The 26,787-nt window shown below is 29.8% G+C and overlaps 3 protein-coding genes and 1 non-coding gene across 5 annotated transcripts; 2 read left to right on the top strand and 2 right to left on the bottom strand.

Annotated features, from left to right (window-relative positions):
• The first annotated feature begins 3 nt into the window (after positions 1 to 3).
• On the top strand, positions 4 to 1,409 carry LOC126654586 (cytochrome b561 and DOMON domain-containing protein At2g04850). The gene has a single exon (XM_050348501.2). The coding sequence runs from the start codon at positions 90 to 92 to the stop codon at positions 1,296 to 1,298; it is 1,209 nt and encodes a 402-aa protein (XP_050204458.1). The 5' UTR covers positions 4 to 89; the 3' UTR covers positions 1,299 to 1,409.
• Positions 1,410 to 1,964: 555 nt separating this feature from the next.
• On the bottom strand, positions 1,965 to 2,045 carry TRNAL-CAG (transfer RNA leucine (anticodon CAG)). Its single transcript has one exon. It is a non-coding gene; the product is annotated as a tRNA-Leu (tRNA).
• Positions 2,046 to 3,906: 1,861 nt separating this feature from the next.
• Positions 3,907 to 11,250, bottom strand: LOC126655604 (heterogeneous nuclear ribonucleoprotein 1). Of its 2 annotated transcripts, XR_007633066.2 has the most exons (7): positions 10,903 to 11,250; positions 10,704 to 10,794; positions 10,540 to 10,604; positions 10,215 to 10,451; positions 8,728 to 9,940; positions 4,831 to 4,906; positions 3,907 to 4,545 (listed from the first exon to the last, which is right to left on the bottom strand). XR_007633066.2 is itself a non-coding variant. In XM_050349840.2 (6 exons), exons 4-6 carry the CDS (start codon positions 10,434 to 10,436, stop codon positions 4,532 to 4,534), a joined length of 1,449 nt encoding a protein of 482 aa, XP_050205797.1. In that variant the 5' UTR covers positions 10,437 to 10,451; positions 10,540 to 10,604; positions 10,704 to 10,794; positions 10,903 to 11,248; the 3' UTR covers positions 3,907 to 4,531. The 2 variants fall into 2 exon arrangements, 1 of the variants encoding a protein (XP_050205797.1); XM_050349840.2 differs by lacking the exon at positions 4,831 to 4,906 and having other exon boundaries at positions 10,903 to 11,248.
• An 11,268-nt stretch (positions 11,251 to 22,518) lies between these two features.
• LOC126656096 (thymidine kinase a) lies at positions 22,519 to 24,263 on the top strand. Its single transcript, XM_050350580.2, has 4 exons — positions 22,519 to 22,730; positions 22,812 to 22,956; positions 23,197 to 23,318; positions 23,850 to 24,263. The coding sequence occupies exons 1-4, from the start codon at positions 22,582 to 22,584 to the stop codon at positions 24,127 to 24,129; spliced, it is 696 nt and encodes a 231-aa protein (XP_050206537.1). The 5' UTR covers positions 22,519 to 22,581; the 3' UTR covers positions 24,130 to 24,263.
• The last annotated feature ends 2,524 nt before the right edge of the window (positions 24,264 to 26,787 follow it).

Below are 26,787 nucleotides of genomic sequence, written 5' to 3'. Positions count from 1 at the left end.
AACAAAATCATCTCTTCTTTAAAACCAATTCAATTATTTTCACATATTGTTTATACTCTCTCTTATCTTCCACCACCACCACCACCACCATGCATCTCTTCATCTTATTCTCCCTTACCATCTTCTCCCATTTTCACACTGCAATTGCTGCTCACAGTTGCACAGCCACCACATCATCTAAAACCTTCCAAAAGTGCATGACATTACCTACACAACAAGCCTCAATAGCATGGACCTTTCACAACCATGATTCAACACTAGACTTGGTTTTCTTTAACACATTCATTTCACCTTCCGGTTGGGTAGGCTTCGGTATTAACCCTAACTCGCCGGAAATGGCCGGAACTCGCGCCCTAATCGCTTTTTCGGATCCGAATTCCGGCCAATTAGTTGTGTTACCTTACATTTTAGACCCAACAGTAAAGCTACAAAGATCACCACTTCTTTCCCGGCCGTTAGATATCCACCTCATAACCTCCTCCGCCACGCTCTATGGCGGAAAAATGGCCACCATACATAACGGAGCATCCGTACAAATATACACAACAATTAAACTCTCACCAAACAAAACAAAAATCCACATTGTATGGAACCGTGGGTTATACGTACAAGGTTACTCTCCGACCATCCATCCGACAACATCAAACGACTTGTCGTCTGTAGCAACCATCGATGTCTTATCCGGTTCAACCGCCGGTTCACATAAGGACGAAACGAGAACATTGAAAATAGTTCATGGAACCATCAATGGTATAGCGTGGGGTGTGTTACTACCAACCGGGTTAGTCACGGCTAGGTATTTGAGACACATACAAACACTCGGACCGGCTTGGTTTTACGCGCACGCCGGCATTCAACTGACCGGATTCTTTTTAGGTACTATCGGTTTCGCCATTGGAGTTAGGCTGGGAGAATTATCACCGGGAGTTGTTTATAGCTTGCATAGGAAGTTAGGGTTTGCTGTTTATATCTTGGGCGCTTTGCAAACCCTAGCATTATTATTTAGGCCTAAGACTACAAATAAGTATAGAAAATATTGGAAATCTTATCATCATTTTGTTGGGTATGGATGTGTTGTGGTTGGGATTGTTAATGTTTTTCAAGGATTTGAAGTGATGGGTGAAGGCAAATCTTATGCAAAATTAGGGTATTGTTTGTGTTTATCAACTTTAATTGGTGCTTCAATTGCTTTGGAAGTAAATTCTTGGGTTATTTTTTGTAGAAAATCTAAGGAGGAGAAATTGAGAAGAGAAGGGTTGATTAGTGGGTCTGATAAAGGAAGTGGAATTCATAATTGATTATTGTTCATTTTGTAGGTTGATGAAATGAGTTTTTCTTTGCTTAAAATTTGGAATTAATTAATTTTCTTCTTTTTTTGAAGAGTAATCATTAATGGGTTCGAACCTTAATTCTGATTAATTAATTTCTTGCACTGTATTTTTATGTGATAGTTGCTTTGTTCCACTAAGAATTTTGTACTTTAGTATCATCGTCATTGGAAGCAAAGTTGTACTTTAGTAGAAAACTATTGGATAGGAAAAAAAAAAGTAAAAATAACCCTAAGCCTAATGTATAGCTTATGTCTCTTGTAAACACGCCGTATGTATTTCGGATTTTAAAATAACCTACTGTTTTGAAAATGCATCAAAAAAATTTAATATTTAGACAGTGTTAAATAAAAATATGCAATAATATCTTACTTCAAACTTTTAATAATTATACTTTTTAGTGCATGTTTGTTTGTTTTATTATATTTCAATATTTATAATTAAATTATACCCTATTTAAAAATTATTAAAATTTAATTTGACTTCATCATTTTTTTAATAAAACAAAATAACTAGTGAGCGTAATATATAGAGACTAGTGAGCGTAATATATAAAGACATGAATGTTTTTGAAATAAATATATAAGAATTAACATTTCACTAATTAAAACAGGTTTAATTTAAAAAAGAAGTTTATGTCAAGAATGGGATTTGAACCCATGCCCTTTCGGACCAGTACCTGAAACTGGCGCCTTAGACCAACTCGGCCATCTTGACTTTATCTATAAATTATATATAAAGAAGTACAACATTGCATAGAAGATTAGAAACACCATTTGTCTGCTCTGCTCTAATAATTATATAGCAAATTACGTTAAATCCATTGAGATATATAATAATTAACAGTTTGGTATCTCTTATTTTATAAGTATATATAATGGTACCTCAGTTTTAATTCTGTTAACTGAAAGATCCATCCGTTAATTTGAGGAACTAAATCGTTTAACGGAACTAAATTGAAATACCAAATTATTCAATAAAATTAAAATTGAGGGACCAACTGTTCACAAAATCGAAGGTGGGATACCAGATCGTTTGAAAATAAATATCGAAATTAACGGAGGGGTCTAATAGTTAACGGAATTGAAACCGAAAAACCATTAAGTAGAATTTTAAAATAAAAGATACCAAACTGTTAATTATGGTATATTTCAATGACCTCAAAGTAACTTGCTTATAATTATATACTCATTGTGTATAAAGTTACAATTAAATTTAGCAAGTTATTATGAGTTTGTGTTTAATCAAATATCTAAAATATTGTCAATTAAATTAATTTTCATTAGCTAAATTAAAGTGATTAAAAATTTAATAATAGCAATAATTTTTAATTTTTAATATTTTCAGTATTCAAAATATTTTATATATATTATGAGTCATTTAGATTATTATTTAAAAAAATGAATATAGTAATTACTTAATATGAATATTTTAGAAAGTTAGTATAAATGTAAATAAACTATATAATAACTTTTATCTTTTATGTAAGTCATGAATGGTATTCCCATTTTGTAGTCTTAGGTCATCAGGAATGGTATTCCCATCTCATTTTCGCCCGTTCCATTTCAGGTCATCAGGATTGGTATTCCCATTTTTCTGAGTTTCTTACGTCTGTTTTGGATCTTAATTAATGATAATGGGATTTTCAAAAAAAAAATTGACACACTGAGTCACCATATTTGCTAACCTCTTAATACAAATAAGAGAACAATCGAAATACTCGACAAATAAGTTATTACAATCTTGAATAATGTTACCTATGATTATAAAATGCTTCCCAAACTAAGAGATAATCACTTTCAAAGAAAATCCATTTTGAAGTTAGATACATAAAAACATAAGAAAATCCATTTTTGAAGTTAAAGACATAAAAAGAAAAATAATTGGTTTTTTTAAAAGTTAAAGGACAGCCAATAATTTAAACCTAATTTCTTAAAGCATTTAGTAGTTAACCCTAAAAAAAGTGGGGGCATGCTTCTCATGGTCATCCATTGAAGGGACAAGGGCAGCGACAATGCCATTATATAAATTAGGGCAACAATAAGAAAACAATCACACAAAAAGACATTTTATACTGAATTCGGATTATTCTTCGCAATTTAATAAAAATAAAGGTTCATTTCGTCCCTCCGGAATAAAACCTCCGGAATAAAAGAATTAAAAGAGTTTTAATTCACAGCTTTAAACCAAAAAAACTAGCCGCTAATCAGTTTTGGATCATTTTACACTTTCGAACATGAGTAATGTTAGATTATTGTCAGTTTAGAATGTAAATTGATCCAAATTAACCTGTGATTTTTAAAAAAAAAAACACAAACTTGAACTCTTTTAATCTTTATTCCCAAGTTAGAGAGACGAACTGAACAATTTGTCTGTTACAAAAAAATACCACATCTTCTATCAAACCGAACTAAACTGAATTAACGAAAAACTAAACCAATCAGATGTTACTGTAAGAAAAACTACTAACCAACTTGAGAAATCTTACAAATTTGACTCTTTAAGATTTTTAAACATTAAACGATTGTTTTGATTGTTTTCCTAACATAAACTTGATTTCGAGTTATAACAATATGAATAAAATACAAGTGTTACAAATGTTTCATTCCACAAATGAAAGTTTTCTGAGCTGTTGTAAGTAACAAAAAGAATCAAAGTATGTGGTAACTTATTCATGGACACCCTAGATGGGTATCCCTTAAATGTTTCACACTAGTAAAATCAACAATAACCTCTGCTACAATCTGCCCAAACCAAAACCCAAATAGCCGGGCGAAAATGAGAAAAGAGCAAATGAAACGCATACCTGGCGACCATTCCGCTGAGTTCGCCAGATATATCGCCAGGACATGAAACCTAGAGGGGGTAAAAAGAAAACAAAAATAGTCTATAATTTTTATGTGTCGCTTCCTCACCAGAGATGCGCGTGATACATTTCTGACTATACGCCGCAAGCTGATTGTACATCATTTCACTCACATACCAAAAACCAAAAGACCCTAATCAAAACTCAAAAACCTTAACATAAAAATCCCTTATCTCTTCTAATCCCTAAATTTAATTGTTCAAAACAGGCACTCCGGTTAGCCCTAGATAACCAATTTTCTTTAACTTGCAATATATTATGGAGATGCGAAATTCACAGTTCACCTGCTTCACCAGATTATCTTCACCTACAATTCTTCGTAACCAAAATGATCCTCCTAAGCAGCAATTCCTGAAGCACAAATAAAAGCAATGGTGCATTAAGAACAATCGGTACACAGCAACATCAGTCTACGAGAATGCTGAAAATACAAAAGACGAATGTTGTTTGCATGGAAATTATCAGTTGTTCAAGAAACATAAAGTACGAAAATAGCTGCAGGAGACGCAAACAACTTCAATCGAAATTAATAGGTGGGAACAAAAACAATTATAGTCAAAAAAAGCTTGACTAAAGGTACAATACAAGTCTAAAAAAAAGCTGTCTTATTTACAGGAAAAAATTCAAGCACCTAACCTTGATTATGCTTCCTCAGCTAATTAATGGGTATTCTAGAACAATTTGTGCATGATGTTCAACTTTATAACCTAATCTGAATAACAAAAAGTTCCATTTCAGAATAACAAGTAAATGAAAGGCAACACTACAAATTGCAATATTTGATTGTCAAATGTCCACAGAAAGTTACTTCACAATTGCAAATAAGTGTTCATTCGTTGCAATAAGATTTAACATTCCTAATGACGATTCAAGAGACCAAAAAACTTGTTACCAATCTCCATAGTATTCAACATTCATGAAACTGTTTCCTACATTTTTTTCTGCCGTTTATTTTTCTATCAGCTATCTGACATTTCGTGCGACTAAAGAGACCATTTTAATGATTCACTCCACGTCCACTGCACTACAAAACTCAAAATAGCTCTTAAAATGAATGATACCAGATGCCAACTATTAGATGTAAGCAACAATTTGTTAGCTTTGGCACCTGCACTAACTATTTATATCCAAACATTTAAATCTCTCATAACTAAATTCCTTATGAAGACAGTTACAGATAAGCTTCTGTAAACAAATAAAATAAGAAAAATAAAAACATTTAGCATATTCTTCCAACAAATAATATGTTTACTGTTCAGAACGATAGCATATCGTAAATTTCTAAGGTTTTAACTTTGAAACTCATAGAAAATGCATTACATTTAAGAAATAACCTTTGTTGATAGAGCATGGACCACAGAAAATGAACCATCAAAAACCAGAAGAGGATACCTCTAATAACCAAAATAAAGAACAAATTCAAAACATTTTAGTTTTGACTAAATACATAGCAAGGAAGTATTTCAAAATTTACTCGGTGTTCTGAGAATATCATCTAAAAGAATCAAGACTATTGTTCAAAGAAAAGTCAACTGCATTTATAATTAAGATCAAAGACGCCATAACAGAAGACATAGAAACAGTCAATAATGGTAGATATACTTATCAACTCCCATCCATTAAACGACACAAAGCAAAGGCCAATACCAATTCAACTACTGGCATAATTGGCTTCATTTTGGCCAATAGGTATATTTAGGTATATATACTTATCAACTCCACCCAGCCCCATCAAAACCAGATTTCTGAACTACCATACCAAACTTACTGCCTTTTTCTTCAGTTGTCCATTTAATAAGTCAGTGCAAAATTGGAAAATGGCTCCCTGACGCCAACTATGTTGGGGATTAATACGAATTCTAATTTATTAAAAAACAATAATTTAAAAAAAACATTATTTTAATTACGCTTTTTTCACCTGTTCAGTGTCATTTATAGAAAGCACATTGTTTTACAAAAACAGAAAATAGTACATCCATCTCTTTTTGTATTTTGAGGTTTTGCTAAAAAAAAAATTAGATTTTCAAGGTGAATAATTTATCCAACATCTTATTTCTATAATAATGAAGATATTACAGGTTAAAGATAAAAATACTACAGTTTAGTGCAACAAGAATTGGCCACTGAGAAAAGGAAATATGAGGTATTATTTCATAGGGATAAAGGGAACGCAAAAAATGGAACTCGCAAAATAGTTAGGGGGCTTTTTAGGTCTAATGAGTTATTATAAATGATTTAAGAAAAACAAAAAAACTAAAACCAAAAACCAAGGCCTAAATTCAGGTATAGACAATGCTTATTCTATGTCTATTATGTAAGAAATGCTTTTACTTTTGTGGTAGCTGAAGCTTATGCAGCATGCGTCTGTGCTCCCACATAGCTTATGTGGCATATGTTTCTAATTTCTAAATGACAGGGTTCTGGAATATGGAGTTGAACAACAGTAGCATATCACATAGTTTCATAAGATTGTAAAAGCATTAAAGCACCAGATCAACAAATACCTCAACAAGTTAATCAAAGTAAATACTGGCCACAATTAAAGTTGGACCAAATGCTTGGATTTTTTTGAACTAATTATTATTTTACTTGACATCTTTATCAATGTTAAAGGCAATGACAGAAAAAAAAAAGTGATACATTTAACAAACTCTATTTGTCAACTTGGCATGAAAACCCTACCATACTATTATATGTCTACATTACACTAATAGTGCACATGCGTATAAATTAACAAGAGCAGCACTAGGAATGAGCATTAACTTCTTCAGGAGAAGCCGAGAGAGAAGACAAAACAAACATGAATTGGATTTTGATATTGACGGAGTAGGACTAGGAACTTAATGCTAATCCTATCACGCTCACAAAAGTCAAGATAGAAAAGATTACAAGAACATGTATTGAACAAATAGAAAAAACAGTCTCTCACTTTGTATGGAGGCCTTTAACAGAATAGTGAGAAGGCATGGGCCAGGCAAGCTAATACAAAGAAAACAAATGAACATTCCCCAAATAATTCCAGACAAGGTATGCCTTTAGAGGTGTATTTTCTGCTCTCCTTGCACAAAAATATATATTTATTTAACCTCTAATATGATAAAAAAAAGGCCAAATGTTTTAAAAAGGCCAAACCTTTTATAAAAGTTTCACAAAAGTCATGACCTTTCAATTTTGTCGATTTTGGCCAAAAATAAATTATTTGGTTTCAATTGTGGCCAACTCTCAATTTGATTTCAAATTGCCTATGTGACGCCAATGTGGCATGCCAAATATTGAAAGGTCAGGACTTTTGTGAAATCAAATAATCCATTTTTGGCTAAAATCGAAAGGTCAGGACTTTTGTGAAACCAAATAATCAATTTTTGGCCAAAATCGACAAAATTGAAAGGTCAGGACTTTTGTGAAACTTTTGTGAAAGGTTTGGCCTTTTTACAACATTTGGCCTAAAAAAAAACTGAATCATTTTTATGAAACTTAAACCAAAAATAGCAATCTAAATGTCTATTAAAAATGTGAACGAGGCATGTGTGCCTCAAGTAAATATTTCAAAGCATGTGCTTTAACTCAAAGCTGAGGCTTAAAATGGGCACGCTTCACTTAAAAGGAATAGACAAAAAGAAAGAAGGTGAAGGTTCAGATATCAAGTAGCGTTGTTATGAAGAAGATTGGGTTTCATGACAAGCAGTAGTGCAGTGCCAAAAAGTCTTAAATTTACAGCTGTTTGATAGATGTAGCATTTTCATCTTGAAATTCAAAGTCTTCTTGGCAGTTTGCATCTTCATTTTAATTGTGTTTTTCTTTTAGATCAAAAAAATTGATGCTAAATTTTATGTGCTTAAGTACTAATCTTATTAAATAAACGTAGTTATTATGAAGTGTGGCCCTTTTCACTCCGTTTTTACGCCTTACATATGCAAGCACACACCTGCATGAGTAAACCGTTAAAACCTATGGTACTCAGAACTACATACATAAGTAGATAACTCCTAGGATCACAAACAAACTTTCTATAGCAGGAATGAGAGGTCACCACTAATACTTACTGCGTATAAGATGCACAAAAATAACAATTTTATCTCCCTTTAAACTACAAAGTTATACTCAATTAGGGTGTAATAGTATTTTTTAACCACAACCATGAGATCATGTGAATTTATGCAAAGCATCCACTGTATTCAATTTAGAGCATTGTTAAGCACTTCATATAAATGAAAGTGACCTAACTCCTTTTTCTCATAAACAACCAACAAGTTTTTCCGCATCATCTTTTTAGAACACTAAATTGCACTGCAAACTTTCATAAGATATAAAAAACTATGAACTTGTAAGATATAGTTTAAGATACTAAAATGAAGAATAGAATGCTTCTCATCTTAGTATTGGTTTATATTTTCAAGCATTCTTTTCTTAAAGAAGTATGAAAGGTATGAAGCATCTATGAAGAACCCGGAAGTCAACTCCTACAAGTTTCACGATTTATTTCAAAGAACAGAACAAGCATGCAAGCAAAGGTTCGAGATAAGAAGCCCATACCTCTATTTGTCTGTCTCTTATTAACACTGTAACCGCCAACATAGCCAGGAGAGTTTTTTACTGAAGCATCAGATGCGGCATTCCCAAGGTTGTAACCGAAGGAGCCAGATCCATCTCGCTCAGGGTTTGACGCTCGCCAGGTGGGGTCCCCATATTCAGAACCTCCACCATAAAGGTCCCCAAGGGTTCCATCCAAGCTACCATTGGAGGCAGCATATGAAGAAGTTGTAGCCAAATTGTTTCCGCTGTTTCTTCCATATCCACCTGTGCCCAGACTAAAACTGTTCTCAACACCTCCATACCCAAAATTCAGGTTGTTGTTGGAAACAACATTTCCTCCACCTTGTACTGAAAGTGCTGAAGAACCCCAATTCACTGAATTGTTGCCAAAGTTATTCCCTCCTAAGCTTCCACTTCCAGATCCCATGTAAGTATTGGAGTTTGCAGAGGTATTGTTATAATTGAGCCCCCCATTTCCCCACAAGTTTCTAGTCGCAGAGCTGAAAAAAGAACTATTTCCTCCGTTACCTCCATTACCTCCATCATATCCTATAGGATTAGGAAACCTATTTGTATTACCAATAAAGTAAGGGTTCATCCCCCGTCCATAACTGACATTGTTACTAAAATTAGCATTGCCTCCATATGTAGGGCTCAATGCTGGCTCAAAATTCATACCTATTCCATAACCAGAACCAAATGGAGGAAACCCACTTCGGCCTCCAGCAACTGGACTGAACCTACCATCCATCCTAAGTCCATACCCTCCAACTGTACTTGGATTATACCCCTGCGTGTAGCCATTAAGGAAACTATTAACCCTACTCAAACCATAGTTATATCCACCAAGTGGACTGCGACTAGGACCAGGAGATAACTCTTTTGGAACAGCTCGCTTAACTTCAACCATCTTGCCGTTCAGTTCATGAAAAGTCTTCATCAGAACCTTGTCCACTGCTTCTTCTGAATCATATGTGATGAATCCAAAACCTCTTGGCCTCTGGGTGTTGTGATCATACATCACTACCACATCTGTGATTGTCCCATACTGCTCAAAATACGTCCTAAAATCCGCCTCTGTAACTGTGGATGCTAAACCTCCAACAAAAATCTTTCTTGTGCGGCATGGGCCAGGAGAACCGTGAATGCTACCACCAGTGCTCCTGGTCAAAATGTTCTGGTCATCCCTGGGAACAGCTTTTTTTGCCTCAACCTGGGGACAGACAACTTACTGATTGAAAAAAGCTGATATAACATGGAAGTTATCAAAACAAAAATTTCCAACTAAATTTACAGACCATTGACAAAATAAAACATATAAATCAAATTCACATTTAAAGAAGGGTGATTTTGAGCTCAATTTGAAAACTAGTAAGATAAATAAGAAATCGAACTCAGAGCTCACCCAACTTTGCTAACTACAATAATCTATACTTGCAGAACATGTTACATAGAAAAAAGTTGCTTTGTGATTAACAGTAACTCACCATCCTGCCATCAATATTGTGCTTTTCCTTAATGACTCTATCTGCAACAGCCGGGTCAGCAAAAACAACAAAACCAAAACCACGAGCTCTCCCTGTGGTTCGATCTTTCATTATCACAGCCTCCACCACCTCGCCAAACGACCCAAAATACTCTTTGAGTCTTTCCTCATTAGTGTCCCAAGAAATTCCACCGATAAATAATTTCCCATTATCAGATTGCATCGTTTCCTTCAATATCTACACGCCACATAAATAAATAAACACGAATGCAAAACATACATTGAAATGGAAACTAATTCCAAATTCACTGCAATACATAATTCACCTCTTGCTTTAATGAATCACAAATCCCTCCCAATTCTGATAGATTCGATGTGCTCCTCAATCACACTGGATCCACAAACAAAACCAACTATCAATATTCGGACATTGTGATCAAAACAAGCAGCATATCACGATAAATAACAGCAATGTAAGAATTAAGACTACCTTATTTAAACAAATTCGATAAGAAATGAAACAATCTAAATTCTTGGATGATGGCAAACAAAATCCCAAGCTTCACAGATCCTTCAACGATCTATCAAACAACAAAAAGCAACCATCTTTCAATAAATCAAACCACATATAAACAAATTAAAAAGTACCCAGAAACAAAAAATCAATCAAAAAGATCCAAATCACTCACCAATTAAAAAAAACACCCAGATAAGCAAATCTCATAAAAAAAATTAAGATCTAATAGAGGAGGCAAAATTAAGATAACTTTTTTTTTGGGTTTTCAATATAAAATTGAGGGCATAGCTTATCCTCCTCTACAAATATGCCCTCTTCTCGTAATTTTTTTGGGTTCAATTGAAATTATAATAAACTAAATGAACTAATGTAAATTCAATTCAATTATCCAATTTACAGGGGAGAGATATGAAATGTGAAGAGAGGGGAAGGAGAAGGTTTTGTGGAGTCTGGTGTGAGCAATTTATAGGGACACACTGAAAATGGAAGGAGCAGATTTTAAAAAATTTAAAAAAAAAAATTAATCTAAAGTTTTATGTGAATTTTATTTAATTTTTGCTAAAGAGGAAAATGTTGCTTGTGCTGCAGTTAATCTGTATATGTAGTCTATTGCACGCCGTTTGGTTAGCAAACCAAACCGGAAATGTAATCAAATCAACTTGGGAAAATATTTGTAATATATTTTATTTATTTTTATTGTAAATACTATCTATTATTTATTTTAATCAACAGTTTACTTTCTCTTATTTCGTCGGCCAAATTTAGAGCTTTTTATATAAAATACAGAAAATCAGTTACATTTTATTACGGTCCAACACAAATATTTACTTTACCTATCTCATTTTCTTACTTTAATAACATTTACTTCAAATTCCCTTCTTTTATGCGATTTTTCTTATTTCTCTCAATCATCTTCATAATTTTTGTTATAACTGTGAAAGAAAATTTCCACGATTTCTGCTCTTTCTTTTTCGCGATTTCTTCTCCTTTTCCTACACGATCTCCATTATTCCATTTCAATTTTGATCTCATTTTATCCACGAACTTCTCCTCCATAAAATCCTGTAAATTCTTGTTTTATTTTTATAATTTTTAGATTTTGTTGAGTTTACGATACTTGTATTTGATTTGTACTGTTTGTATATGTTCTTCATTGATTTGTTGTTCTTGTTTTTTTGAATTATGTCAGTCTAATTTTTAGGGTTCTGTTGTTCATTTTTTATAATCTGTTTGATTTTTTGCTTAATCTGATTTGAAATTAGTTTGTTTAATTTTATTAATAGTTGTTTGTTGATTGAAATCATGACTTAGGTTTTAGTTTTAGTTTTTAATTTCAATAATTGTTCTTTAATTTTTTTTGTTAATTTGATTAATTTTTAAATTATTAGGTATTTTAATGTAACTACTTTTTTAATTTTTGTGTAATTTATTTAATTTATTTTGAAATTGTCTTGTTTAATTCTATTAACTGTTATTTTGTTGATTGAAATCATTACTTTGTATAGTTAATTTTGTTTAATTTGTAGTGATTGTTTTCTAGTCTATTATTGTATGTATTTTGTATCTTATTTTGTTCTGTTTTTGAAAGAATTATTAATCTTTGTCTTTTCACTTTTTGACATGTTATTGATATGATGTTGATTGTAGCAGTCACTTAAGATTAGGTCAATTTCTAGTTTTTCGAAAAAGAAATTTTATAGTGAACCTGAAAAGGATTTGGATGATGTCTTTATTAAGATATTTCATCTTTTCTAATTTGTGAAATGGAATTGCATCGTACTCGATTTTGTCAAAGTTTGATTAAGTATGAAAGATGGAAGACGAAAAACCAATGTTGTCAAAACCGACCCGGTGACGATAGAGGGTTAAGGGTTTAAGGTTCAACCGGGGTTCAACCGGAATTAAACCCGTACTATAAAAATAAATAAAATACTATTTATATTTGATTATACATTAAGTATTTTAGAAAAAAGAAATTATAAAGACAGCAAATATCGTTATATTATATAAATGTAAAGCTTATACATAAAATATGAAGTATTCTAATGGTTCCTTAGGTGGCAAGTAGGAGTAATTGAGCTGGGTTCGAATTCCAGTAGGCTAAATTTGTTCCTTTATTTTTTTTATAAGGACATTGTCATGCTTTTGAATTAACCGGCCGAACCAGTACCGGATTTTCCGGTTTAACCGTTCCAAAATGACGGTTAATCGGCCGGTTTAACATAAAAACACCGGTTCTCTTAATTTGAGGGTAATTGGTATTGCCCGAACCGGTGATCTGACCGGTTCGCGGGTTTTCCGGTCGAAACGACCGGTCCGGTTCGAATTTGACAACCATGCGGGAAACAATTACACAAGTGATGTTGAGAAGCTATGCAGCTGTGAATAGAATTGAGAAAGTAAAATATTTTGAAATATATTTTTTTAATTTACGAAATATTGTGTTGGTTGTATGTATAATATTTTTTTATTTTTATATTTAAGGATGATTGTAATTTTTTATTTGAATTATTGTTGTTGTTTTTTCATATTGTTTTGAGTACTTACTCTGACAATTTTTTTATCTGGTTCATTTATTTTCAATTTTTAATAATTTTATTTTTTTAATGGAATTATTATTATCATATTAACAAGTTATCAACATAATGTTAACATGATATCAACAATTAATGCTAATTTAGTCAAGATATTGTAAAATGGGAATATTGATTGAATTAACTCAAAAACAATCAACATATTATCAAAAGCATGTCAATAGCTCATCAATACAGCAATTTAAGATTAATTTTATTTTTCTTTCAATGATTGAAAATTCAACATGTTATCAACAGTATATTAACAACATGTCGACATAAAATTGGAAATCAAAAGGAGTTGAAATACTTATCAACATAAAGTCAACAATAAATCAACAACGAATCAACAATAATAAAATAAAACATATTATTTAAAAAAACTGTGCCAATTAATAAAATATCAACAAAAAATCAACAACATGCCAACATGATAATGCTAACATATCATTATCTAGCCTCAGTTAAATTTTATTGTTTAGTTTATTTTACGGACAAAGTTATCTAATTTGTCAATGTTTTTTTAAAATAAAATTTTCAAATGTTAAAATCAAGGAAATACCAACAGATTATCAAAACAAAATCAACATAAAATCAACAACACTGTAACATTATTATAATTCAGCAATCAGCTATCATCAACAAATCGAGCTGCAGAATAAAAAATACAGAAATACAATCAAACATAAAAAAATGCAGAAATAATAAAAAAATATTCCATATAACCATAAATTTATATTACATGACATGAAATTAGCATTATATTCTTGAAATATAATCTTTACACATGTTTAATAGTGAAAAAACAGTAAAAAAAATTAGATCTGAAAATAAAAAAGAAAAAGAAGAATAAGAAAAAAAAGAACAATGAATAAATTGTAGATCTGAAATCAAATAGATGATGACGATGAGCAGAGAAGATGATGACGTTGGCGAAGATGACGACGGAGACGATGATGAGAACGATGACGGAGGAGCGGAAGAACAGAGGACGGCGAATCGAAAGATGGCGGAGCAGAAACATGAGTACAAAGAGAGAAAATTGAGTTGGGAGGAAGAGAGAATTGAATGATAAAAAGAGAGAAAATAAATGAAATTATGATTTTTGTACTATTAGGGTTGAGTATATACAATTCGTATAAAAGTAAGAAATGTCTCTGCGCATGGTAGTTTATGAATTGAAAGTATGACCCGTATAAAAGTAATGATTTAGGCAAAGTAGGTTAATTGTATAAAAAGCCCCCAAATTTATTAACTCTAGGTCCAACATAGAAATCCAGCTTCCAATTATCATAAACTAGATGTGAGTCCAGCGTATTTACGCGGAGTCAAATTAATAATTTATTTAAATAGTAAATTTATTAAAAGTATATATAAAAAAAATATGAACAAAATTCATAATATAAAGACTAATAAAATAAAAATATATTATAATGTTAATAATATATTATTTGAAAATACTGATGATCTCTAATGTTGATATTCGTTTAATAATAATTTTTATATTATGTAAAAATAAAATAAAGTATAATGTTAAAATTATAAAAATTAATACACATATTTTATAGAATTAGGATTCTCTCAAGTCCATTTTCAAATTGTACACCGTTCATTTTGCAATGAACGGTGTAGATCGTGAATATGACCCCCCAAGTTCAAATGAACTTGAGGGAATCCCGATCCTTTTTATAATATATGAATTTATCAAAATTTAGATTTGTTTTTTTTAAGCATTAATATTCAATAAATAAATGAATTATAGATATTAGAAGTTAATATATATTAAACACTAAAATATAGAGATTAGAAATTAATATAAATTAAAATACTATAATGTGTATAGATTAGAAATTAATATAGATTAAAATACTCATTAAACTAAATATTATTTAAATAAGTGATTTAAAAAAGTGGGAACTGATAAGAATATTTATATTTGGTGAGAATTAATGAGAAAAATCTATTTATTGAGAATCAATGAGAGGCCTTTGTTGGTCCTCTCAATTATATAAGTATATAAATTGGCAGGTGCGCTCTCCAAGTTTGGTTATTGATATCTCACATATATTATAATCGGTTCATTAAAATTCCCAAAACATATTCTTTTAACAATTCATCAAAAACGATAATCAATAATTTTGAATTTACGTTAAACTCTTTTAAACACGACTTTTAATATCATCAGTGTGAAGTCGTATTCAAGGCATCACAATTACGCAATCAATGCACTTCGTTTGCATTACATTAAATTCGTCAAAACTTTAATATTAACGTAAAAATCATCGAATCGCTCAAGCTCGCATCATCATATAATAATACACTCAAGGAAACGGTTATGTCTTCTTAAACATTACATACGTTTTTTGACGAAATCGGTTAAACTTCGACGATATCGTTGAAAGTATCAAGTTTTCAATTTTTTTATTTTCTTAACAATAGTGTTTTAACTCCAAATCAACTCAAACTCAACAAACGGTTATAAGTTGTTGAAATTACCTTTAAGTTAACTCCTTTAAATTTTGAGCTAACACCTCGAGTACTTTGAAGAATGATCGTCAAACATTAACGAACTTAAAAAAAGTATTCTTGAAATTCTTGATCGATTTCGTGTTTTATCTTGAAGTTTTAAGGTTAAAAGGTGTTTCTATAGTGTATTTTAGGTTTATGGCCGACGTAGGGTTAATGTTTTCTCTAAAATCAGGGTTTTAAGGCGGAGTGGGGCAAGAAGATGAAGTTAAATCGTAATGCGAGCGGACCGCAAGCCGCAATAAACGATCAACTGCACCAGACGAATCATCTAGTTCTTGTAGGCGATTGTCTCTACAATTGTTAGGCGTCCTTCCATTTCTTTTACTCGGCTGTCCATTCTTGACGATCTTCTACTCCAAAAAACATTTAAAACACATAGTTTTTTTATAAAATGATCAAGGTTTGGTTTGCCTGTAAACCAAAACCAAACTCCAAATATCTCAAGGATATTTTGATAATACTTAAGTCACTTATTTTATTCACCCAGTCATATGCATATCACATTATCCAATTCGTGATACACCTGAACCCAGTAACATCCTAATACACTTTATGCATATGCTTATATTCCTCCTTCATAACTCAATGGTTTCATACCATGTATCTACCACATATGTCTTTGAATATCAAATATGTCTTGTGTCATATTAGAATTTCAACGGGTCACATATCACACATTGGAAACTTATATTACGAACGGGATATGTTGGTAAAAATTAGCAAGTATACGGATGTCATTTAAGTAGTATAGATCATGGAGTGTAAATTTGTATCCATGGGAAAAGTCAATTTTTATCCACCAAGTTATCAATCTCAATTTGTTTAGCAAATACAAATTTTTGAATTAAATTAGTTAACTACTACCAATTATAAAACAAATACTTATTTAAAATTGGATTTAAACTTACGAAAGAAGAAATCGGAGATTAACAATTGTACTTATGTTATTCGATTCATGGATTATGGCTAATTTCACTTATTGCAGTTCAGTATTCGATTGCAATAATTATGCTCCTTCAAGTCATTAACTAGCAAAAACTTAATTTAAATAATCACAAAGTATATAACTCACTCTCACGTAATTATTACCTAATTAATCAATCTAATCAAGCAGTGAAAGCAAACATTAAAAATGCCTATTTATTAATTTATTATCGGATAATTAATTTTTAGGGTATTATTTATTAATGTCTATTTTAAATTAGATTTCTCAAGTCAAATTCAAAATGCGGAACTATGATTTAAATGGACAAAATAGACCAAGCATTAGGAATAAATAACATATAATTATTGTAAAAAAATCATAATTCAAAAAACTCAAATGAACATAATTTAAGTAGTTAATCTCAAATTCGGGTTTTAATTTCTCATAATAACAAAATCAACAACAATGAATAAATTGAATTCGATAGTAACTTCTTGTAGAGGTATTGAAATACAATAAAAAATTCTAAATTATGGCTAATCTGAATTTTGGGTATAATTATAAATATGGCGAATCATAATTTTAATGTTAAGAGCCCATTTAATAGGGGTTTTTTTCCATAAAATTGTCCCCTAAATATATAATTCTCAACTGGTGCCCCATCATTGAATCCGCAAGTATGACTTGCGGATTCATTATGAATCCGCAAGTCATACTTGCAGATTCAATGGCTATCCCTTAATCACCTTGTTAAGGGTGATTAAGGGATGGTTACCAATCATTGGGAGACAACTTATGATTGGTGTAGTCATTAGGTTAATGATTGGGCATTCAATGCCCAATCATTAACCTAGATTATTAAGAAAAATTAATTTTAATAAAAATCCATTTTAATATATATTTAATAATTGAAAATTAAAAATATATTAAAATTAAATTTAAATTTTAATATTTATAATAAATCAAAAAAACAATATTATTTTAAAATTTTAAAATTTGTCAATTTTACCCTATTTTGCATTTTTATGTTTCAATTGTATCCTGAAATATTAAATTGACGTTTTTTTCATTTGGAAAAATTTTAAAAACATTCTCCACGTCTAGCATATATTAATTGTATGTTTTTCAAAATTTATTTAAAGGTGAGGGTTTTTTTAAGTGATTTGGCCTTTTAAAATTGTTTACAATTTTGGTACAAAATACAACAAAACTAATCACGAAATCGGGCCGATTTTGAACCACCGTGATATTCTGCTCCACGGGGGGAGTTCAGAATTTGCCCATCATACCATATCTGAAACAATATATTGTGTCGACTACAAATTTCGTTAAAAAAAATTAAAATCTCTATTTTTAGTATTTGTGCACAAATTATAGCAATTTCAAATGCATATCATTTTTAACGACATTTTACTAACAATGAATAATTATAACAATTATGAATTTCTAGCATTTTTCTAAAAACATATAATTAACCTCAATTTTAACAATTACAGTTCTCTAATATTTTTTAAAAGTTAAATAAAATAGAAAAATTTATAACATTCTCCTAAATTTGACTAATCCCTAACATTTTATTAAAATACTATTAATTTTTATAATTATACTAAATTCTTTAATTTATTACATTTTTCTAAATTATACTAGGTTTAAAAAACTTATCAGCAATTTTTATTTAATATCAATTTTAACAATTATAATACCTACCATTTTACCAACATTAAATAATAAATCAATATAATATAAAAATTAGCGTAGGTAAAAATATTGATTTATTTCAAATCTTAAAATAACATTGTTTTTTTGATTTATTACAAATATCAAAATTTATATTTAATTTTAATATTTTTATTTATTTTTAATTATTAGGTATATATTAAAGTGGATTTTTTTTAATAATTTAGGTTAATGATTGGGCATTGAATGCCCAATCATTAACCTAATGATTACACCAATCATTGGGAGATAAAAAGTTGTCTCCCAATGATTGGTAACCATCCCTTAATCACCCTTAACAAGGTGATTAAGGGATAAGCTATTGAATCCGTAAGTATGACTTGCAGATTCATAATGAATCCGCAAGTCATACTTGCGGATTCAATGATGGGGCACCATTTGGGAATTATATATTTAGGGGGCAATTTTATGGGAAAAAACTCCATTTAATAGTTCTTGATGAAATAAGCATAAAACGAAATAGTAAAAAGAGCGCAAGAAAATCCCATATCGGCCAAGAGAAGGCATGTACGTTGAAAACACTATAAATAGGACACAAACCCATATGCCCAGAGGTACGACTAATCCTAACCAATCTATATATTACTTAGCAAAACAACCAATTGACTAGAGTTTTGGAGCGGTCACGAGGTCCAAAGACCCACCGTAACTAATTCTCTTTCTGTTATCCACTTTGCAATGTCGAAGACATACGTTCAACATCCAGATCCATCATTTGACGCCGTCTATGGGAACCTCAACTCCCAAAATAAAAATTTCACTAATCGGATCTCGAGATGTCTGGCGTGCAAAGACAACCCAGGACAAATGGCCAAAGAAAAAACGCACTACCAGCTAGGAAAAAAGGGTTTATAGAGAACAGTCCACGAACGCCCATATCACTAGGAGTTACGGGGATATCCGACATCTTCATCCAAGGATTCGGTAGTCCAATCCCAATCCCAAGAGATGGATCAGACCAAACCTTCCAAGAAACCATGGACCAAACCATGGATGGCGCAATCAGGCGCTTCCGAGAGGACGTTACTACGATGGTCAAGGAGGCGATGGAGACCCTTCTGTCCCAAACACCAGGCAATAAAAGTTAGAACAAAACCTGAGGACGAGCGGAAGACGGAGGGAAAACGCCTCGCGCATGTGGCAACCTCGAAGGCAAAGAACTAGAGGTACTTATAGTGAAAGACGAGGAAAAAGACTCATACTAGTTTGATGCATGATAAATAGATGTTTTATTAAGATTATATTTTATATGTATTATTTATGTATAGAGATGTATTATTTATATATTTGAAATGTGAATAGATCGTTTTTTGTATTGTTATTTTAAATAATTATTAGATTATGTATCAAATGTGTTTTATATATGTATTTGAGATATATTTTTTCAATAAATTTTATTAATAGTATGTGACTATTTTCGCGATACATCTCTAATACATATCAGATATATATGTTATACATATCAGATACATGTCAGAAATAGCTCCAATACATTTATTTTGAAATATATATTAATTCATCAAACGTGTTTGACATGTTTCTTAGATGTATTTATTAGATAAATTTTTAATATATAATTTATACATTTTAAATATATCCTTGATATGCGTCTTCTCGTCAATGGTGGTATCTCAATGCCTTCGAGATACATTTTTGATGCATCTCTTATACATTTTCGATACATCTCAAATACATCATTAATACGTATCAGAAACAGTTCAAAGAATATTTAAATATATATTATATAAATATATATGTTTTTAGATGTATTTTTAGATACATCTTTCATTTATAATTAAAACAGGGTAACTATATCCTTAATACGTATCATTGATAAATAATTTATACAATATACAGAGCATGTGACATATTTTTTATTTTAATATATGTTATGGATAAATTCAACTACTCGTAAGTTATATATCCAATGCGTTAAATATATAACTCAAATACAAATAGTATACATATTCGATACATCTTTTGTACATATCAGATATAGTTTAGACATATATTTTTATTTTAATATATGTATTATGTGTGTATTTTGAGATGTAGTATTAAAATTATTATTTGTTAATTTCTCTCATATGTTTATTTTTATTTCTAATTTATGGTTTCAACAAATTATTTAGCAAGAAGTTTAGTATACCGTATTATTTTTAGAGAATGTATCTAAATTGTCTTTGATATGAACACAAAATATATTCGAGTTGTTTCTAAAATTTCATGGATTGAATTCCAACACGCTGATTAATTATCGATAGATCTCTGGTACATTGTGGATAGTAGTGGTTGTAATTTATTAGAGCTAGTAAATGAAAAGAGCCGTGAAGTAAATTGTGTCCGTTTAAATAGTTTTTGTAATACATAAATAATACATATTAATAATATAGTTTTGTGAGACATAAATAATACATATAAATAATATATATATAGTACTTTTATCTATGGCGATAAATCTAATGAAGGGAATAAATATTGTTATTAGTTATTTTTTTTGTATATCACATGTATATAAAGATGTTTATATTGATAAAAGTTGAGTTAAAAAAATCATAACCTATTATTTTTATGCTTCAATTTATAATGGATAGTAACATATCAAAAACTTATTGATATTATTATTTGATGCGTGAATTTTAATTAAAGCACGTGATACATATATTTTTTAATTTAAAATATATTATATGTACACCTTATAGACACATAAATAATACATATTAATAATATATTTAATTATTTATTTATTTATTTTTATTTTAGAAATATAAAAAAATAATAATCAAATATGTCATTGATACATATTAGATACATCGCGGATATATAAATGATATATGTGAATAATTTTTACAAACTGACACGTGACTGGCGCGTGACTAGCGCGCGTGTCAAACGCATGTCAGACGCATTTTTGACGCGTTTTGACCCATTCTGACGCGTTTTTGACTTTTTTTATTTGTTTTGGGTGTGCCATGTGTTGCATCCTCATTGGAAAAGTATTAAATATAAATTTTTAGTATTTTTAGGTGCTCATGTAAATTTTCAGCAAATTTAGCATTTTTGTTATTTCTTCTTCTTTTTAAATATTTTTGTTATTTTCTCTTTTTTTTTTTTGAAAAATTTGTTGTTTTCTCTTTTGTCTTTCCTTTTTGTATGTCCTTTGTTCTTGTGTCACTAAAATGTTCATGCTCATAGAACTTCACTAGCCCAACATGTGTATATAGAATAAAGCCCAACATGTAATATATTTTTCGGGACAAATTGATAAAAATGGTAAAAGAAGTCAATAAAAATTATAAATTTTCTTTATACATTTCAAAAATTTACTTTGCACTTTGAAAAATTCAATCTATATGAATCATTCTTATTCTTAATTTAATAATTTTACAAACTAATTTGTTCCTATGCTGAACAAAAGATATGGATGGATTCAGCATACCATGAATTACCAAACTACAAAATCTCATAAATTTTCCAAATTCTAGGATGGAGATTGGAGAATAAAATTTGCTTTAGTATTTTCCTATCAAAATATGACTTGGATAAAAGAATAATATACTAGTGATGACATACATGTTGAGTTGAATTCGCCCTTTTTTGTATTATTATAATTGTTAATTATAAAGCGAATTTGATGTAAAAAATGTATAATTACTCAGTGTATTTGTGATGACAATTCGAAATGAATACTTTTAAACTTTCTTAAGGTTTATTTTTTTCTTGTTATATTTAACTATATTTTCCAGAAGAGATAGTTAATTTTGTAATATTTATTTTATTGAGACCGAGAAAATATTTGTCAAAATTGTATAAAGTTTATTACGAAAATGACTTATGGAAATAAAATCACCATATTAGTATGGAATGAAATAAAGTGGAAACGTGGCCCTAGTCAAATATCCTTAATTCAATTTCACACATTTTCCCTCCAAATTCTCAAATTTTCCTATTTTAATTCATTTCCCTCCAATTTCTAATTTCAAATGCTTTAATTCAAAACAAAAAAATTTAAAAAATCCTTACTCAAATCTCCCCTTCTTATTTATTCTCACCATAAATTCCCTCTCTGTAATAATATTCCTCATCCATGGCTTCTCTAAGATCCTCAATTCCTTTAACCTCCTCCGCCGACCATAAAACGACCGGCGGTGAGGTTCATGTGATTGTGGGTCCAATGTTCGCCGGAAAAACTACTGCGCTTCTCCGTCGAATCGATTCCGAGGGAAGCAAGGGCAGGTATTACTCTGTTGTTTTGGGTTTGACTTTTTTTTTTTGATTGTTTTCGCTATTAAATTAAGAAGAAAACTTGTTTAACAGAAATGTGGTCATGATAAAATCAAGCAAAGATATAAGATACGCTAGAGATTCAGTTGTTACTCACGATGGATTGAAATTTCCTTGTTGGGCGCTGCCAGATCTGTCCTCTTTTCATGAGAGAATTGGTGATGAGGCTTATCAAAAGGTATATTTTAATTTCACTCTCTCGAGTTGAAGTTTAGTATTATTGTCAAATTCCGGAATGTGGACTTGACAATTTTGAACTATAATGACCAGCAGTCAAGTCCTAACTGCTTGAGACTCTAGAAGTCGATTCATTATTGAAGATTTTACATCTTTCCGGGAAAAAAAAGTCCTAACTGCTCAATTAATTATTTTTTTAATGGTTTTTGATCTTGTTTTTATTATTCATTTTTGTTTGTAGATTGATGTGATTGGTATTGACGAAGCTCAATTTTTTGAGGACCTGTATGATTTCTGCTGTAAGGTTGCTGATCATGATGGGAAAACTATAATTGTAGCAGGTCTTGATGGTGATTATTTAAGGTATCAATCAATTCTATGGTTTTAATATTTGCTGATTTATTGCAACTTTTTATGCAAAATAGTTTATGCACTGTGAACTGGTTGATTATTATGGGATTCTTGTGTGACCCGTTAATAATTAATGATCAGAATGCATCTTTGTACATACAATTCCGGTACTAGAAATTATGAATTTCAGTAAAAAGTTTGATTCATCTTTGTGTAGTAGGGTGTAAGCCATCAAGTTGATTGAGCTTTTCGAGATTTTTTTTATAATTGGGGAGGGGGAGCGCTTGTGGGAGGAATGGATCCCATTTTAATCTTTATTTTTATAAATGGTTGAGTCGAGTTGAATTAAATTCAAATATTTTGTAATTTTGTGTAGTTCTAGATCTGAAATTATAGCTCGATCAAGTTTGAGTTGAGTTTTAGCCTTTAAAATTTTGAAGTTAACTTGAGTTGAGTTCGACCTTGATATTGTTTTGTTTTGATTTGTTTAATTAATGATCGATAATTAATGATCTTACATTTACAACTTTGATCAATTGGCAGGAGGAGCTTCGGCTGTGTTCTTGATGTGATTCCTCTGGCTGATACCGTAACCAAATTAACAGCAAGATGTGAACTTTGTGGCAAACGAGCCTTCTTCACCTTAAGGAAAACAGAGCAGACAGAGACAGAACTAATCGGCGGTGCTGACGTGTACATGCCGGTTTGCCGTCAACACTATGCTAATGGACAACTAGTTATTCAAGCTGCCAGGTCTGCTCTGGTCGGTTCAGTTAAAGCTCAATCTGGTTCACATTCTGAGTTTGCAGCTGCTGCTATATAGTGTGGCTGAAACTTCTAACTTATGCCTTTGGTTTGGTTCAGATTTATTTGGATCTTTTATAGTATGTTTAATGTATTTCTCCCATTATGTATAGCATAGTATAAGTTATATTGGGTTTTTAGTATTTTTCTTCATCTTTTGGTGAATTATTAAGCATTTTACTTATAAAGTTGGATGATTTAATTATTCTGTAAAACACCTTTTATATGGAGTGGACAATTAATTAATAAAGATTTATTATTATTATTGTACTGATATTAGGTCAAAATTATTAAAGTTATTTTCTACTTTAAAGATTTAAAGATTTTTTTTTTAAATTTTAAGTTATTAGAAAATTGAAATATCCTAAAAGAGAATTTTAATTAAATAGAATTAAAACATTATGAGAAACAATGTTTTTTAAAAATAAAAAATAAAATCTATTTTTAATATAATTTTAGAGAATAGTAGTAATAAATAGAGAATCTTTCAAAATTACAACAAAATAGGTCTCCATTTTCAGCCTTTACAATAAAAGTAAGTTTTATTTCATGAGTGCCACCTTTTAAAATAAAATTACACTAACACCATATGCGCTGATGTCAGCGTCCCACGCTGACATCAGCGCGCGTCAGTAGGTCTGACGCGTGCGTCAGACCTACTGACGCGTGAGCAGTTGCTTTGTGCAACTGCTCACATAACCCAAATTCATGAGCACCTGCTAACATGTTTTTTTATTATTATTTGTTTTTTAAATAATAAAATAATTTTTTTAATTTTAAAATATTAATCTTAACTTTAATTTTAAAAATTTTAATTTTAATTTGAAGAAAAATAGATTTATTAAATTTTAAAAATATATAAATAATATAATTTTTAAAAATATAATTTTATAAATTATATACCGAATACATTATTGATACATACCGACCATATGTCCGATACATGAATAATATATTTTTTATGTATAAATTATGTATCATAGATGTATCAAATATGTATAAAAAGTATATATGCAATACATATAATAAAACTATATCTAATAGAACTTAAAAAAAGATGTATATAAAATAAGAAAAATGGATTAAATGATCGAATATGTAGCAAAAATATATCAGAGACATAGAAATGTCAAATTATATCATATGTGTATCAAACATGTATCAAACATGTATCAAATATATATCGGATATGTATCAAATATGTATAAAACATGTATTGAAAAAATATCAAATTTGTAACGGAAATGTATCAAATATGTATAAAAATATATATAATAAAATTTTAAGAAAGATGTATAAAAATATGAAAAAATATCTATCATGTATAAATTATATATCAAATATGAAAAGTATATATATCATGTATAATTACGATATGTATTAAATATGTATCGGAGATGTATCCATCTTTTAAAATATAATAACAAACGGATCGAACTAGTCAAAATCTCCGAACGATCTAAATTATATATTAGAGATATAGCAAATATGTATCGGAGATGTATCGTATATGTATCTAATATGTATTAAAAAAATTCGAGATATATCAAATTAAATGTTTAATTATTTTTTAGTTTTTAACATAATATGACAATATCTATTCAAATATCTCAAACATAAAATTAATATTTCTAAAATTTTATGTAAAATAAAATATTTTTAATACGTCATATTTATAAAATATATAAATAAATTAATGATTTAAGTTTTTTTAAATATTTAATATAAATATTTAACATTTAAATATATATATATATATATATATATAAATAATATAAATATACATTATATAATTTAAAAAGTGTATGAGGACCTTTGAAAAAAAGGTCCTCATTTATGTGTTATGGGAAACAGGTGCACCATGCACCTATTTCCCAAAAAAATCGTGTAACAGGTGCATGGTGCACCTGTTTCACGCGTCAGCAGGCCTGACGCGCGTCAGGCCTGCTGAAAATGGGGGTTTTAAAAAAAAACAATAATAAATGAGGATTTAGTAGGACACGTGTGGGTTAATAGGAAAAGGTGGTGTTGGATGAAATAAAACACTCATACATGGTAACAAAGTAAACAAACTTAATAAAATTGCATTGTGTGAAAAGTGGAGTCTTTTTTCTTGCTTTCTTGTTATTTTCTCTAATAAATATACTATTTATTTACAATAATAAAAATTAAAAATTAATAAAAATTATATAGTTAATTACTAAAAAATGATAATCAAATATTAATTTAATGTACTAAAAACTAAAATTAATAAATATTTATGTTCTTATTTTTTTAATCTATTTATAAATAAATATACAAAAAATAAAGTAAATATGCTTCTAAGTAAATAAAGTAAATGTGCTTCTACTATCATTTTTATTTTTCAATAATAAATAAATAACTATAATAATTTATTTTAACTAAGTGGATAGTAAAAAAAATTGAAAAATAAATAAATGATAGATCACTCATTTTGAGTCATAAAGCTTCGAGAATATTTTATTTTGATTATCATGTCTTAATATGTTTTAATTTAATGATTATATTTTAATTTTTCTGCGATGAGACAATTTATATAATTTTGGACAATTTTTTATTCTCTTTTACTATTTAAAACTCTCTATTCTTCTTAATAAATTTTACTTCCCATAATTTTTCTACCCTAAATTAATTATTAAATTATTAGATTTTAATT

This window comes from Mercurialis annua, linkage group LG7 (assembly GCF_937616625.2).
Source record: "Mercurialis annua linkage group LG7, ddMerAnnu1.2, whole genome shotgun sequence".
In the NCBI taxonomy this organism is placed as follows: Eukaryota; Viridiplantae; Streptophyta; class Magnoliopsida; order Malpighiales; family Euphorbiaceae; genus Mercurialis; species Mercurialis annua.
Note: the sequence above shows the minus strand (reverse complement) of the source record. Positions and strands in the feature narration are given on the sequence as shown.

Coding starts and splice junctions, on each gene's coding strand:
- LOC126654586 (XM_050348501.2), top strand. CDS start 90: ATGCATCTCTTCATCTTATTCTCCCTTACCATCTTCTCCCATTTTCAC.
- LOC126655604 (XM_050349840.2), bottom strand. CDS start 10,436: ATGCAATCTGATAATGGGAAATTATTTATCGGTGGAATTTCTTGGGAC. Junction 9,941..10,214: donor ACAATATTGATGGCAGGATG/GTGAGTTACTGT, acceptor GTCTGTCCCCAG/GTTGAGGCAAAAAAAGCTGT.
- LOC126656096 (XM_050350580.2), top strand. CDS start 22,582: ATGGCTTCTCTAAGATCCTCAATTCCTTTAACCTCCTCCGCCGACCAT. Junction 22,957..23,196: donor GTGATGAGGCTTATCAAAAG/GTATATTTTAAT, acceptor TTTTGTTTGTAG/ATTGATGTGATTGGTATTGA. Junction 23,319..23,849: donor CTTGATGGTGATTATTTAAG/GTATCAATCAAT, acceptor ATCAATTGGCAG/GAGGAGCTTCGGCTGTGTTC.